The sequence below is a fragment of the Ptychodera flava genome, chromosome 4 (assembly GCF_041260155.1).
Source record: "Ptychodera flava strain L36383 chromosome 4, AS_Pfla_20210202, whole genome shotgun sequence".
NCBI lineage: Eukaryota > Metazoa > Hemichordata > Enteropneusta > Ptychoderidae > Ptychodera > Ptychodera flava.
This window is the reverse complement of record NC_091931.1, coordinates 44,209,803-44,227,102: the sequence shown is the minus strand read 5'-3', so window position 1 is coordinate 44,227,102 and position 17,300 is coordinate 44,209,803. Positions and strand designations below refer to the sequence as shown.

Sequence of the window (17,300 nt, the reverse complement as noted above, 5' to 3'; positions counted from 1 at the left end):
AAGAGTATATAGAGACCGTGGAGTCTAGACATTAAATTACGGTCCATTAACAAAATGCTGCTCTCAATTGAGAGTTTTGTATAACCACAGAGTACTGCCGTTAGTACTTCAACAATATCAATGTACACACACTCAGTCAAGATTCAGTTCTCTTCTGTATGCTGGGCTGACAAATGATTGCACTATTGCACAAAGTGCCAAAGCTTGAATATCCAATAAACATGGCAAACCTAACATTTAGTCATCAACCATTATATATAAGCTAAAAAAACGGACTGAACTTGTAAATGTTTTGTTTTTTTTCCAACAGGCTCACGAGCAAAGCTCTGGGGAATGCCCTGCGTTTAAAATAACTGCAGAGGCGTAATCTCACATTGCCGATGAGATTGTTGGACTTCTGACTCACAGTGAAAGCTGAAAGAAGAGCAAAGAACTCTCAAGAGTGGCCAGTCTCTGGTGAAATAGTAGATGATTTAAACCTGGAGAGTTCTTTGATGGGAATATAAAGTTTTATTGATGAAACATTGCACACACTCACACACACTGATCTCTTATTTCTATTCCTTTGTCAACATTGAATCTTAATGGCTCTCTGTGTCAGTGTTCTGTCGAGTGATTTGTCAAACTATCTAGTATAATTAATCCCTCCCACATTGTAATATGTCCACTTTCTCTATATTAGTCTGACCTTTGAAAATCTCCTGGGTTTTGCTAACTTTCAGATTACGAGAAGACAGAATTCCCGTACAAAATACTTGGATGACATCAAGAACAATTTCAAAACTGGAAGATCAATATTCTATTCTACAAATGTTAGCAAAAAACAAGCAAACAAACAAATAAATATTTCAAATAAATAAATAAATAAATAAATAAATAAATGTATGAATTAGTAAATACATGAATAAATGTATTAATTCATTACTTCATTAATCAATAACACAAAAAACGCTCAAGGATGAATTACCAGTCAGTGGTTAATTACGTCTTTAAAAAATTATGCATGCTGATGTGCTGTAGCTCATTTTTAACTCAAAATAGAAAATGCTGTTTATTGACTTGGAATTTTTGAACTTTTTGAGGGGATAAATGTCTTTTGTTAGTGATCACAAGAATTATTAATTGTGAATTTTTGATTAATCACAGCAATTTTATTTTAGTTATTGAGGCTGCATTAGATGACTGTCATTTCAGATTATCAAATGATTATTATGACCAATTCTCTCTTTGCAAGTTCAAGCTAGACTGTGATGTATTGAGATATTGGGAAAATAATTATGTATTTCACGATGACAAATCTAATTTGTAAAACTTTTCCATAATCCAATCATAATCTGAGTATTCTATTAATATCTCTTTGTAGCTTTCTACTTCAGCTGACAATTTCAGAGGCAATGAATGAATTTTGCTTATACTTATTTTTAATACACTTTTGTAATTTAGCATATGTGCAGGAGAAACAGATTGGCTCTTTGAATATTGTTCTGATGCATGTGTACTGTACCTGTATATTCCAATAATATTTCTTTCCTGAAGTAAAATTACATACACTTCTTTAACATTAACGTTAGAGAGGACTGAAACTTCTTATTCATTTCTTAAGACTTTTTAAACACAATGTAGATAGGAGATTCACCAGTATTATACTTTTTGACCAATTTTTTTCGGAGGAAAACAAGGTTTTGGGATTCACAAATAACTGATAGTGAAATGAACTGTATCCTATAAGTTGGAGCCAATCTTGATCAGTGTAATGCTATTTTGTTGGTTCTATTATTGCTAAAACTTGCAGTATTGTATTGTTCACTTGTAATAGGCAATAAACAAGACTTTGAGTATAGCCTAGGAACTGTATCTGCAGAGTATTTCAGCAAGGCCTGGAGATTTATTTGTATTATGGATGACAGATCAGGAACAGCACTTTGCAAATGAATGCAAACATGGACAGCAATCAGACTGTGGAACCAAAATAAATGGATTAAAAGTCAGGCTGTTTTCTACTGGAAAAGATTAATCAGGAAATGGCAGGGTTTTCCATTTGTATATCAAGAATTGATTCTGTCAAATCACATGTGGCAGTTTCTTAAACCAAACAGAGGAGAAAAGTTTCCCCAATGGAGCCGCTGATTGTAAGACTTTTAATCAAGATGATGTGATCTATTCGTTGAGAAATTCTTGAACTAATCTACATGATCAACGCATCAATTGTGGAAGTCACTACATTCACGGCACTACAACGCCATAACATTCCTTTTATCATGCCCTGGTCTACCTAATCAATCTAAGCTAATAAAGTTTATTTTACCAATGCACTAGAGTTTTTCTAATTGGATATTTCACCAACGTGCTAGACTGTTTCTTATCTGTTACTCCACTGATGCATTAAGCCAAGAAAAATAAAAAGTTTGTTTCTCATCCTTGCACGTGTCAATTCCGACCTGCCGCATCAACCTTGTTTTCTGCTCATGAGGAAATACAATGAAAAAAAACCTCAAAAATATGCAACGATAGTGCATAACACAGTGCACACAGTATACAAAAATACTAAAGCAACACTGCTGTGTATTTATCTTTGCGTGCATTCCTATGTTGTTTTCATGTTTTTTTTGTGCGTTCTTGATCGTTGAAGAATAAAAAATAAATTGAGAGAAAAAAAACGCGTCACCGCATCATTTTTGCAATATGTCTAGGATGAGAAACAAACTTCTTATTTTTCTTGGCCTTAGACTTTTCTTATCTGTTATTCCACTGATGCGTTAGACTTTTTCTTATCGGTCGGTTATTACACTGGTGTGCTAGACTATTACTGCTCTGTCAGTTAGACATGAAAGCATCTTGTCCATCTCAATGATGGCTTTTGACAGCTCTGACATTGGAAATCAAAACATATCTGATAAACACCTCTAATGATCCATGCGTGCAATGGGTATAGGCAGCATATAATGCTTCTACGGACTAATATTTCTTCAATAAATAATTCCACATTTCCGTGACAAATACTGATGTTGTGATTTGCTGCTGTATGGTACTCTAAGCTTTAACAAACACACTGTCCTTGTTCATTGATTTTTCAGCACTTTTGACAGTAATGTCAAAATAACATGACTACAGGATGCTGTAGATGAATAGACACAACGGAACACTGTCTGATATTTTTGAAACCTCAGTGATTTTCTGCCCACGTTTCTCTTTTAAATGAATAGCAGAGTAGGCATACTGCAATAATGAGTGACTGAGCAATTTCATTTTAAATGGTGTTCTGACATTTGAATCTCGCCATGGGAAAACTGCAAAATGCATGTTTTGTTATATTTCATGATGATGATAAAACACGGTTGAACAAAGTGATATGCTCTGGTGCATACGTCCATTCTGCCATTATTGTTTAGTTATTTATTATTTTAAATTTTCAATTTTAATTAAATTTTAATTTAATTTTATTGATTTATTTACTTTCTTTTTAGCTTCCACACATTTAACTACCAGTATTGGCCTTACTTTGCCATAATGTTTAACTGTTGGTTTGGTTTTGTATTGGTGTGTGTTGTGGTAGGTCTGTCTTTTGTTGTATGGTATCAAGGTGTTTTGATGTTTTGTCTTGGAAGAAGTACAAAATAATAACAAAATTATTTACTGACAAAATTATTCACCAGAACTGAACGAGAACACAGTTTTAATGTGGCCAACCTTTCAACAATGTAGACAGAAGTTAACTTTCCATCATGTGTCCAGAATAAACCTTGACTTGATTTTATTTCAGGTTCTGATGAGACAAATTTAGCTTTCCTACATACACAGATGTACACCACTGCTGGCATTACTCAGGCAGTCCACATGATTCATGCACACTGCTCAAGGTCAGCTTTAAATTTCAGAAAAAAAACAGCTGTTTGCTGTATGTTAAATGTCAGAACCCTGAAAACTGGCAAAAATTCACCGTGTGTAAATATGGCATTGCATATTTAGAATACAAATATGTATATTCTGTGATTGATTTGCAGAGATACCTAACACATCAAATTTTGACTGCAACTTTACCATATGGCTATGAAGGTAGTGAACAGGTACACAGGGTAGTTTCTTTTTCAAATGGCATTAAGCTAGTGAAATGTTGTCATGGTTACTCGTTCCCCTGAGTATGCAGCAGTGTTTTATAAAGAGCAGTAAACGAGTAAATGTGCCAGGTCCCCTCAATCATTTTTACTTTGGTTTCACAAGGAATATGAATGTTTTTATCAAGGATGGTCAGTATACCATGTAAATGATGCCAGCGTTATGACTGTCAGAGATGATTAGCAGGTATACCAGTATGTGTACCAGGGTTCCTGTTATAATTTTTATTACGGTAGAACGCGCCTTGGGGTTAGATCATCAGACTCTAAAGTTTCTACGATTCTTTTCTGATCTACTACTTGTGGGGGCTCATTTTAAAGCTCTTGGAGAAAGAAAATTTTCACCGGATTGTTTCTGGAAAAATCAAAAATTTAATTCCCCCCCCCCCCCTCCCCCGAGTTAACACAGTAATGGCGGCTATTTTGAATTTCAATATTGCTAAATGTTGGTAATTTTTTTCACTAGTTCCAAACTTTTTTATTGTTGATATGGTAAGAGAATGGTTTAAAGTTTCATTTAGGAAAGTTTGAGCAAAAGTTTAAGTTTTTCACTTTTGAGGTGGTAAGCTGGTAATGGTTACCATGCTTCCTGAAAAGTTACTACAGTTCCTTTATATATGTAAACATGTTGTTTTTAAGGATGGTAAGCTGATAAAGCTGGCCGAGGTTTCTAAATTATTTTATAGGGCTTCCTTTAGGTATATGAACATGTTTTTGTTAAGGAACTATGCGTCTTGAAATTGACAAACAAAAACTTTTGCTCCAACTTCATTTCCTTTTTGAAATCACGAATAAAAACCTGGGGGTCACTTGGTAACTTAAATACTATGGAAACAAATTACCCATATTTACTGACTCTTGAAACTCAAAATGGCGGCAACCTGTGTAACTCTACTGGGAAAAATTAAAACTATTGATTTTGACAAAAACAAGCCGTGAAAACCTTTATTTATTACATGAGCTCTCATAAGTGGTTGGCCAAAAAGGTGTTACAAAAGTTTGAAAGTCTGAATATATGTAAGCCAAACGCGCACCTCCAATTAGCTGTAACTATTGAAGACTTCTTTAACTATTTTTTTCTCTATGTCAATTGCAAATTCCTGTCCCACTCCCCAAAGTCCATTGAAACAGGTACTATTTAGAATGTCAACACAGCATTTATATCTGTAAAATGCATTGTTATTATTGACATTTGTATTCTAGTCCGGAGCAGATATTACTTGTCAACAATAATAAATTAAATATAGTCAACACATGTACAGGCTGAGTTGAAATACTGTGTATCTAAACATGCTTTTGGGAGTAGAACAAGAAATTGTAGTTGACATACAAAAACAAAATGGTGAAAAAGGGGCAAGGTTTAACAGCTACTGGCCTTCTGAGGGTGTTATATGCTTTTTCTGTTTCAAGGGTTTCCTAAGATATACCAGGTCACCCTCAGATATATAATCACAGTCATGCATTGTTGTAGAGTATACGGAACCTTTCAGTGTAGCTTCCAACCCAATCATGTCCATAGACTACCCTTGAGAAAAATGTTTGGCTTGATTGATTATTTCACATCTGATGAATGACAGCTAGAAAAGTATAAAGTCTGAAACATTAATATTTGAAGATAATAACTGAGATACAATTGTTTCACCAGTGCTTACTCCATGAAATTATGATATCTCAGATTTTTTGCAGCAGGTTTCTTTCATTGGCGGCTGACTGAAATTGGTGACTGCATCAGTCAATAAAATGACAAAAAATATTATTTCAATTTGAATTCTTGCATTGGCAACTAGGTTGGGATGAAAATGCATCAAATAATTTTGAATTTAAAGCCTTTTAAATTAAATTAAATTACATTTAAATTAAATTTTACGCCATATTTGAATTGTTAAATCAATTTTGAAAATATCAATTTCTTCTAGTACTTTTCTTGCTAGTTCATGTAGCATCAATTTTGGCAATTCAGTCAATTCACTATGACATCTTTCCTGGTAAATGCAATTCTTGATTACATCATAGAAAATGGTAATCTCGCAACCATGGTTACAATGGAGATCTGAAAACACCAATTTATACAGAGCATTTCCGACTTCATGATGTGTGTTTATTTCACAGCTTTTTGACTATTCAGAAATGTCTACTTGCCATTTTCCAAGAATTCTCTTCAACCTCTTCAGTAAACCGCACCCGTGACGGATTGTTTTTAAGTTTCAACTTCTTGGAAACACTAAGCAATGAAGATTTCCTTCCACTTGTCTTGTCTTTATCCATGGATGGCTGAGCTACAGTCAGATAAATGAACTCCTTGCATGACCTGTACATAGACAAGACAAGAAACAAGTCAGAATTTTGGCAGATATTGCTTGCCTAATTATTTTGTCAAATTTTATGCTTTCCTGTCTGACTCCAAGAACTGCATATGCTGTAACTTTAATGATGCATTTTCCTTTATCTCTGTTGTTTATAAAATAAAGTTTCCAATTCTACTCCACGAATCATGTAGAAACGTCTGGTATTCAACGTGTGCATATACTCTCTGTATGTTTGTACGGTCCAATGTCAATGTAAACCACTGAATTTATTCCAGACTAGACTTCAATTGTCAACAGTAAGCACATTGTACACTACGCCTTGTGTCTGCAAGGCTAATGCTTTGTATCTTGACATACTTCAGGGAGAAAAACACAACAAAGTATCTCTTTTATTGAACAAAAATAATGAAAGTACATGTATCATCAAAAGTTGCTGCTATTTGTCCCTTTATTTGTCTAATTGCAATATTCTTATACTGGAGTGAGGAGAAACAAAAGAAAACAAAAGAATTTACATGCTGATCCCTGATTTTGTCAATAAACAATTTCAGGAGAATGAGGACTACTTCTGGATATCAACCTATGATAATACAAAATATGAAATACGAATCTAAATGTAGCAGTAGGCCTGGCTTTGTCTTTGTATGTTTGTTGGTTTGGCGGGTGAGTGTGTTTGGGTTTTGGTTCCTCTCACCTGACTTTACCAATGATATAGTCCCTATGTAGCATCTTCACGTCTTCGTCATTTATTTTCAAGATTTCATCGCCGGCAAACAGCTTACCATCACATGGTCCATCTAGTGAAATTATTAATAGACATTAAAAAATACCGAAATTGCTAAATAGACAACTGATGGCTGAACAGGCTCCGAATCACAAAATGTGATCAATTTTGACGACAAAGTTTCTAATAACTACTCATGCAAATGGTTTTGTGCCCCAGCAGCTCTTCTATTCTGACAATCAGAGGCAAAACAGGGTATTTTTCTACTGATTTCAAGTTATACAACAAAAGTACATGCTACACAAAAAATAGTAAAAGTTTTAACTCCTCACAGAGTGTTGCAAGAAATTATGTGTTCCTAGTAATCTTGCAACTGTGTATTTTGTTAGAAATTTTCTTCATATGTGTCTATTCAGAAAGATGGTAAATATGCAAATTAAGCTACACAGTATGCAAATTACTAATTAATATGCAAGTCAAACAGACAAACTTTACAACTACTTATTTATTGTCAGTATAACAACATATATACAATATTTAGCACAATTAAATGAGAACGCTTCCAACTTTTGTTGTTATGAGTAATTACCTACACAACAAAACATATCAGTATTAAGCTTCCTTTACTACAATAAAAGAACATGGAAGTAATTTCTCTTTACAACTTGATGGAACTTTTAAAACTACCTTTTTATTTCCACATATTGCTTAGTAAAGTATGTACCTTTCCCTCAAAGCTAGGAATTTATTACGTCTTCTGAATCTCAGATCCTTTACTTTTACATGCAAAGCTACCTGCTGATAAACACGTTTACAGTAATCCTCCAAGTCCTATTACAAAATAGATGAGATCACCCACACATTCAAATTAAGGCCCCGCCTACACCTACCTTCCGTAACTGATCTGACTATGACAGGCTTTTCACTTCCCGCAACAAATCCGAAACCAAGGATTGGATCTCGCATCAATTTCACGGATCTTTGGACAAGGAAGAGGTCTTCGTCCTCCCTTGGATCATCTCTGGTTGTACTGTACGTGAGGTGGCTACAATAAAAAAATCGAAATGATTTAATAACTGCTAGAGAAACAATTCATCGTGTTCCTGTTGTGATGTTCACTTTCACAGTTTGCTCCAAGAGCTTAATTTGAATGCCTTTCATCACAAAAAATGAATTTTCTTGCTTTAAATACCATTTTAAACATCCACTGATGTCCCCTGACATTTTGTAAACTTTTTCTCTCCAAGTTTTCAAGTACATCAAAGTTGAAATATTAACCTTGATGTTGTCAAACTTTATTTAGCCGAAAGCTTCAACCCTGAAACTTTTGGGCATGGTAAAACTGGGAGTGTCATCACTGAAGGAGTCGGAAAAAGATGAAAGAACAAACATTTCTGACATTTTACCTATAACACAGGAAAGCTACTCCCGGCAAGGTTATTGTTAATATACTATTACAAACACAGAGAATGTCTCAATGTCTCGGTTTCCATGGATATGCAGAGCAAATGGGAGGAGGATTTTGAGAGTGATAAATCTTTACAAAAAGCCATGATGTAAGCCATGTTTTAAATAGGGTATTTGTTAATCTGATAGGATATTAAAAAAAATATTTTCAGAACCCATTTGATGCAAACTGAAGTTATTGGCAACAGAAATGAAGCAAAAGTGATGAATGTGGCTTGAGTATTTTGAAAGTAGAAGTGTATAACTGCTTTGTGTTGAATGACAATGTGGTCAAAAATAGGTTATGATCATTATAAATCACAGATAACAACTGAAAACCTAAGATATTGTGAATTAAAAGAACTTTTTTAAACTGAGTCTCACCCTATTTATAAGAAACACTGTTTGGTTTGATTTTATTTTTCAGCTATTTAAATTTATGTTTTCCCGATGTGCTTGCAAGGGTCCACCATATTGGTCAAATGTTGTTTGTTATGCAATGGATGTTACTATGGTTAGCAGATATTGTGAAATATATCATTCCAAATGAAGACAAAGTGGTCTAACCTATAATCCTAGAATGTTATGTTATGTACCACTGATTGACATTACTGCAGAAGTGACATCAAACTCCTTATTTAGTAATGTTGATGAAAACTTCAATACTTGTGCACCAGTCACAGTTAAAGTAAAGTGTGTTTTGCAGTTCAGACACAAACCGTAAATCTTGCTTGCCTCAACTGAAATAGATATGGTAAACACAACCTGATTTCATATATTATATCCTTCTTGCAGTATATTGGTCAGGCAGTTTATCAGTATAAATCGCCCTGTTTCTGTCCAGAAGTCTCTTTGACGTAAGGTACAGACCTGTGTGATGCTTTCCATTAGACTTGAATGATACGGAAAGAAAACTCCTTCATGTAAACAGGATTTCCATTATGTCCCCGTGATTATTAAACTCAAACTGACAATATTTTAGTGACAGATGAGCTGAGTGAAATTCTCAGCAGGATTCCTCACTTTCTTTCACTTCGCTGTTTTAATAGAACATCAGACGTCAATTACTGTATGTCATCTTTTCTGTCTGCTAACAGATGATTGATTGTTAAAACCATGCACCATATCAGAACATGCCAAGTAATTCACTTTTGTCATTGCCAAACAAACCTTTATACCTTAAGGCTCATAATTTGTCACAAAGTTATGTTTTATGTTGCAGTCTGAAACAAGGGAAAGCGCCTCAGGGACAGCTACCTATTCAGACTCTGAAATTTTTTCAATTAATTGCGGATCTACCACTTATGGGGGACTCATTTCAAAGCTCACGGAGCAAGAAAAATTTTCATGGACTTAGTGTTTTGAAAATCAAAAATTTTATATGCCATAGAGTTAACGTTGGGATGGTGGAAATTTCGAATTTCAAATATCAGTAAATGTTAGGTAATTTGTTTCTCTAGTACCAAAGTTTGCACGGAAACCTCTGATTTTTAGTCCCCATGGACAAAAGTCCAGGGGACTTATAGATTTGGTCATGTGTATATGTCCATGCATACATCCGTGCACACAAATTTCTCAGAGATGCCTATTGATTAATTTCTTTTAAACTTGATAAAAGGTCTCCCTATGTCATCCATACACACACTGATTTGTTTTGTGTTGCAATCCAATATGGCCGTATGACCGCCATTTTGTTTCCTGTATTTGATGTCTACAGCCAATACTCAAACACTAAAGGTTTAACCAATGTCACTCTAGATGCCACAGACATGCGCATGCTTCTTTGTTGTGATTGCACAAAGAGGTGGGGTACTTGTTCGTTAGCATTGGGGTTAGAATTGAGTCAGGATCAATTAGCCATGGATGTTTATTCAGTCAGACACCTTAGTTCCCTCAAAATAACACAACATATTGACGGGTTATCACGTTGACCTAACCAAGCTGTGTAGATAGGAAGATGAGGTAGGGTCTAAAATCTATGATTACAAGTATTTGCTGAACTTTTTTCAGACATTATAATCAGACCCAATTGTGTTCACCCTCATTAAAGTCACAGACTCTGAGGTAGTCTCGAAATAATGAAAAATGACTGATATCCAGGGCTCGAAATTAGCGGTAGTCCCCGCGCCCACAGACTACCAACTTTTCTCCGGGCTACCAAAATCCATGAAATGGTAGCCCACATGGACTACCAAAGCCTGGGACCTGAAATTCAGTCAGTACCTCGCATGCAAAGTCTGGTCCGCCACTTTGGGACAAGCTAAATGCAGTCAAACCCAGCTTGACACAGAAAGGCCATGCTTTGACTTTGTATGCAAATTACGAAGACGACCGGCCCTGCCGTGGAACTTTGCAACAAAAATTAAATATCTGAACTGACGTACTTGAATGACAGGCACAGGAAATGATGGCCGATGAAAACGCATTTTCGTTGCATTTTGATCATAATGTATCAACCACAGAATCCAAAGGGTCATTGTTTTAGCCCTGCTACAGTACTCTCAGTACTGAGAAGGTCGTGTTGTTGTCATGACGATTATCAAACTTGCATACACCTCTGACAGCGAAACGGGTTGTCAATAGGTCACCAAAACTTTTGAGTATCACTATCGTCCATTATACCTGTTTCCTTTGGCATTAATGGTGTGCAAGTATTCACATCAAATGACTAGAAAATTCACTTCATGGGCAGAATCTTGAAAAGAGCCCTTTCTTGTCTAGTTAACGAAAAACGATACCCCTGAACTAAAATATGCATGGCTACCAGCCTATGTCACAGGGCTACCAACTTCAGAAAATGGTAGCCCAAATGGACTACCAGGGAAAAAAAGTAATTTCGAGCCCTGATATCATAACAGGGTTGACATATTTTGAAAGGGCACTTCATGACAAAACCAAAATTACGGCACAAGTCAAAAGTAATTTTGGGATGAGACATTTTAAAATATACTTGTTACATCCAGTTGTATTTTTTTTTTTGCAGTCCATAATGTGATAGCATAACCCATCTCTACATCAAATTTTAATCAGATTGTGTCAATGGGTACTGGCAAGTGTCTAAACACATGCAATGTTCAGGAAATTCATGATAGACAAGCCATTGTAGAAAGCTATTACTTTCCTCTTCAGTATTTGACAGGCAATGCTTGACTTGCTGAATTACTTTAATTGCTCTGAAACCACGCATTCTGGCTGAAACCCTGGATCTAAAATAAGCTTTCAATCCAATTTGTAACCTGTTCAACCCTAATTCCCTGTAAACACTTTAGCAATCACCACTGCTAACAACGGGGCTGGGCTAAACCATTGTGATAAAAGAGTTATATTGCACTTGATGCTTTCTGAAGTTCAAGTTTCTAACTCTTTCATATCTAATTCTTAGATCATACTAATTACTTTATATACAAGTACAATAGAATTTGATTTTGGCCAAATCAATCTCTCTAGTTAAAATTTGATTTCAAGTCCACATAGTCAACTGTCAAATTGTTGGTAGTCTTAATAAATCAGTTGGTGGCAATTTTATAATGCGACTGATGCGACTTGATTATTGCATATTTCTTATGCATAACGTAATATTGCAATTTCATTTGTTGTCCTGAAAAAATTAGCTGCTGCTGGAAAGCTACAAGACAGGGAAAGTCATAGACAAGTTTATAGTTCCATGCAAGTTTGTCTATTGTGCTATTATGGGTAAAGAGTTGAATCTATGAATGCATATTGCACACCAACTGACAATGACACTTGCTTGAATCGCTTTTGATTGAAATAATAAATCATCCGTATTGCTGATAACCTGCTTGATGAGTGCTTCAGGGAACATAAATCAGTGAAATTCATGATTCTCAGAGACACCCAGGGTTCTCTAGGGGATTATAATAGTTTGGCCAACCATAACACAGCTATTTGCAAATTATGTATTGTTATGCAAATTGGTGGTCCTCTGAATTTCCCAGGCTGCAGAAACACTAACACTCCTGTAAGCATGCATTAAATTCTACACATTCATGGTGATGATAGGATATCATTTTGATCTTGGTCTACTTTACTGGAATGCCAAAATAAATGTGCGAACTCCTTACTAAACCACCGTTACCCAGTAATTCAAAAATAACGGAAAATTTCTTTTCCTCAATTACAAATGCCCAAGGAAATGTATCATGACACAAGGTATGACGGAAAAGAGGGAGAATGAACTACACAAGCAGGCATTGTAGCGGACAATCTCATGATACAGCCAACCTTGTGGGACCGCATCACACCATGAAATGCATGGTACCTGATTCTTGCCTGCCAACAGCAGTGTCTATAATGAGTGGGCGTCACAGAAGGTATTGCCATGACGATAGCTGGTGATATCTGATTCACAATGCCATAAGCGGAAGACATCATGGTACCAATTTACTCAATGAACCCTGTGGTGACAACATATGTCACCTCCCTGTTACTGTGTTTATTTTGTAAATCATTAGAAAAACAATGCACTGATGAAATTGACAAAATCAAGCAGCATTGCAAGTGGGCTATAGCTGGCACACGGGCCAATGAAAGGAGAAACAGCACATGAGCGGGAGGGAAATTAGAATGAATGAATGAATGCAGGTGGTGTGAAAGTCAGAGTTCGAGGAGGTGTACCATTAAGTAAGAGATCGGGAGGTGTGAAAGTGAGGGGGGTGTGTGCTGAGGCACGTGGAAAGATGACTTGGAACAACTTGAAAACAAAGGACGCAGATATGTAAATGACATGATCCATTTCTAGGCATTAACACAGGTTATGGAATTCATAACCACATTATTACAGCAACAGAGGCACTATTAGGTTCAAGCTGTACAGGACTTTCAATATTTCTGTGTTAGTTCCAAAAAACCCTCACAGTAACCAAATTGGGACAGGTGTGCAACAGGGCCACCCATTACATTCATAGATTTTAAGTTGGCGATTTCAACTTAAAATCTGTTGTTTGGACTCAAAAAGTAAATTTATTTTGAATACCACCTGTTTACATTTTTTAAGTCACAGGGTTTTACATGACGCGCATTTCTGCGTCCTTTACGCATAAAACCGGACGCAGGACCCCTCAAAAACTAAACCACGCGTCCCTTGGGACGCAGCATATCTGTTGCTGGTGTACACCTTGCGAAGCTGCTGAACACGTAAAACACATCCCAGTAAACCTTACCGACCCCGTACTTTACCCTTAAAGTGCCGCGTCGGTTTATAAACCGACACGGCATTCTCGCTCTCAGCGCCACGTCGGTATATAAACCGACAGTGATTGCGTTCTATGCTTATGCCTAACTTAGCTATGCATTGCCGAACTCAGCCAGAAGGAGGGTATTCCTGACCCTTTGAACCCAGTTTAGTACCATATAAGGACTAAAATAATGACATCATGCAGCCTAACAATCGAAAATTCCAGTAATTTATGCGAACTTTCTTCAAAAGAGGTCAGCGGTTTTCATGAATATTTAATCAGGTCTGCAGTTTCACCCGTATGCGGATACGGCCACAGTGCATTGAACGAAACACGTACGTACGTTTTGAAAGCTTTACCATGCCGTAGACACGGAAGACAACTATATTATGCCAAACTACTGCCCTCTGGGTGATAGAAATGATAGATTTTACAGTTTTTTGAGAATATTTTATGGAAAAATGACGCGATTTGGTGACCAAATCGATCGCGATAGTGAACTTCGAACGTATCGGCGGCCAAGATGGCGGCACTGTGTGATGCCTAACTCTCGACATGGAACCCGAGGTTAAGGTTTTCGAAGTCCAAAACATGCAAGATTGAGAAATTTGTAAGGATTCGGTTAAATTGAAGTGTATTTTGTGAATTTTCAAGCGTTTGACTGCCAAAAGCCCCTTTAAACTGTTGATATTTGACCTCCGGCCGTCCTGAAGCGAGACGGCCATAACAGTCGACCCGGTTTGTAAATGAAATGTAGTTGTTCTGAACTGTTGACATTGCGAGACATTTCCTACGTGTTACGCATTTTTTTAACTGAAATAAACCGGACATGAAACTTTTTTCTCGATACTTAGTGGTTTCTTTCCATTTTGTGGCGGATTTTGTGGCGTGCTTGTCAAAAAATGTGATCAAACTTGGCGAACGGATTGACTAGTATGTATGGTAGTACGAGTCCGTGACTCGATAAGCCACAGATAGTTACACACGCGTACGTGAATTAAACTAATGTAAGTTGGGTCAAACACCAAAATTAATCGATAAAAAGGTTAGTGAAATGTGTTTTTGTCTTCAACTCTTCATTATAGTTATACAGGCGGTTCAAACTATACAGAGTCAGTTGAATATGCCCTATAGTTGTGTGCATGTGTTGCACAATAGTTACCCCTCCATGTACAATATGGAACCTTGTTGTCTCTGTGTATGCAAATTAATACTAATTGAACACAGTGAAGACCATGGCATTGATAAACTATAAAACATTTTTGTGAAATAAATTGGGACCCCCATATTTTGATGTAGGACTCCCATTTTCTAACACCAGGAGTCCCAGGGACTCTCAAAAGTTAAAAGTGATGTAAAACCCTTAAGTCATTACTGTCATATGGGTCAAAAATAGTGCAATCTATAGGATCAAAACTTTGACTGCATCAATAGTGAAATTTAGTGCTCTGAAAAAACAAAGTGCGGGCCAGCATCCTTTGAATGATATGTACATGCATCAGAATTACTCACTTGATGTAATAAGGTGTTTCATTCTTGTCAATTCCTACTTCCCATCCATACGGTAATGCATGTCTACTTGTCCAGTTCACCTCAGGCAGCAACCAGTTTGATGTTTTGTCATTGTGACTGCAAGAGAGAGAGAGAGAAGAAACAAAATGTTTTGAATGGTTTCAGAGATTTGCATGTTGATAAAATATTTGATATTTAGAAGGAGTCTTTGTCAGGAACCTCATTAATGTCAATAATCATAATGTTCAGGGATAAAACAATATTTTGATCTCAAGTATATTTGAATATATTAGGTATATGTGATGCTGGCCTAGTGCACTGCTATAACGGTTGTACAACTGGTATGGTTAGAATAAGCCTGACCACAGGTGATGCAATTAAAACCACCTTTTGTCATTGGAAACAGATTGGAAAACCATTGATTCCACAGGGACTTTCACTAAGTTCCATTCTGAAAGCAATATTTGTAACTTAGGAAAAGCAATTATTATCAGCGCTGACTTGTTAAAGCATGTACAGTAATTACATTGAACTGTATAATAAAACAAGTCAAACAAATTCATCATGAAGTATTTGAAAAAAAATTATGCTATACAGTTGCAGGTGTTCAGCACGTGATTCTACCTAAAAATTTCAGCATTTGTCACAAAATGCACTGAAGGATGATAGCACACCATTGTACTCAACATATGACCTGGGGTTTTCAAGTTTCAGTTTGTCATTAACTTGGGATTTTCACTGACGACATTAACATCCCACATCAAAGGGAAGAGTAGACCACAGGCATTAGCATTTAATAGTAAGGGCTCTTTGCTAGCTGTATGTTCGTGAAGTGATCATTACTGCTACAGTTGTCGAAACTAAATATAACTTTTTGCAGAGGCACTGGTTTGATTGTGGCTAGCTGACGCTCAGTTTTTAGGGTGAAGAAACGCAAGTTTGCGTCAGCTGCGTGTGTTGCTGAATTTTTCATGCGGAATGAGAGTTCTAACATCAAGGATATTGTCAGTCTGCCAGAGTGCAATATTTCAACAGATTGAATTATTTCAGAGACATTCAAAATGAATAAATATGAACTACAATCTAATTTTCTGGAGGAAGATTTAAATACTTACTGGTATTAAGTCAATTATTTAAATGAATAACAATTATTAGACAATTTATTGAAAATACAACCAACATCTTATATTAGTATCATTTGACCATGGTTGTGCACATTATGGTTTCCACAAAATTCTTCATTTTTACTTGAATGTGTTTTCTTGTGTACAAATTGACTTTTTAAACTAAAATGTTTGCTTGTATGTTGATCACTATTTTCAATCGAGACTCAACCGAACAGACCCTTTTATGTAATCCATTATATATATTTTGTAATTTAAATGTAATTATATCAATGTAGTCGTCACTTCGTCGTCATTTCCGTTGTTTTTGTTATGGGATATTCTTGACACGCCAAGCAGTTCCAAAATACTTTCTGCTTTCCAAATATTTTAGCTATGGACAGGTAATTTTCTGTTTTTCAGTTAAGTCAATTTATGATATTTTTATGTGATTAATAATGACCGCTGTCTCAAAGAAAATGATGTCAAGGCAAGCAGGTAAACATAGAAAGTAACCACTGTTGATTCAGTTCACTTCCTGTTAAACAATTAGTGATTTGTGAGCAAATAAAAGTTGAAATTATAATGATGTTTGCTTCAATGTTAGCTGAATCAGATTAAGTAAAGTGGAAGGGTTCAACGAACTCAATCTGAAACAATGCCGCATTCAAACAGTCAATTACTAAACTTAATGGAGCAGGTAAAATTTTGAATTATTGATACCTATACTTATTACAGACACTTAATGAATGTGATATATCTGTCCTTATCAATGCTTTACATTTATTGGATGTTTGGATAGAGGATTCCTCAATTACTTTGCATCAGTTAAAAATTGGACCCTTCTGGGCAGGATGAAATGCAGACATTTTGGAATTAAAATCTCAATTTAGTAAATTCAA

General features: G+C 35.9%; 1 protein-coding gene across 3 annotated transcripts in view; it reads right to left on the bottom strand.

Moving 5' to 3' along the window:
* LOC139131901 (FERM and PDZ domain-containing protein 4-like) overlaps positions 1 to 17,300 on the bottom strand; it is an 88,947-nt gene that overhangs the window by 31,695 nt on the left and 39,952 nt on the right. For all 3 annotated transcript variants that reach the window (XM_070698211.1, XM_070698212.1, XM_070698213.1), the window contains 4 exons: positions 15,296 to 15,412; positions 8,033 to 8,187; positions 7,113 to 7,215; positions 6,252 to 6,420 (listed from right to left, as the gene is read on the bottom strand). Coding sequence is in view for 1 of the 3 variants with exons in the window: in XM_070698213.1 (XP_070554314.1) it covers positions 6,252 to 6,420; positions 7,113 to 7,215; positions 8,033 to 8,187; positions 15,296 to 15,412 (544 nt within the window). In the remaining 2 variants the exon portion in view is untranslated. The remainder of the gene's footprint in view (positions 1 to 6,251; positions 6,421 to 7,112; positions 7,216 to 8,032; positions 8,188 to 15,295; positions 15,413 to 17,300) is intronic.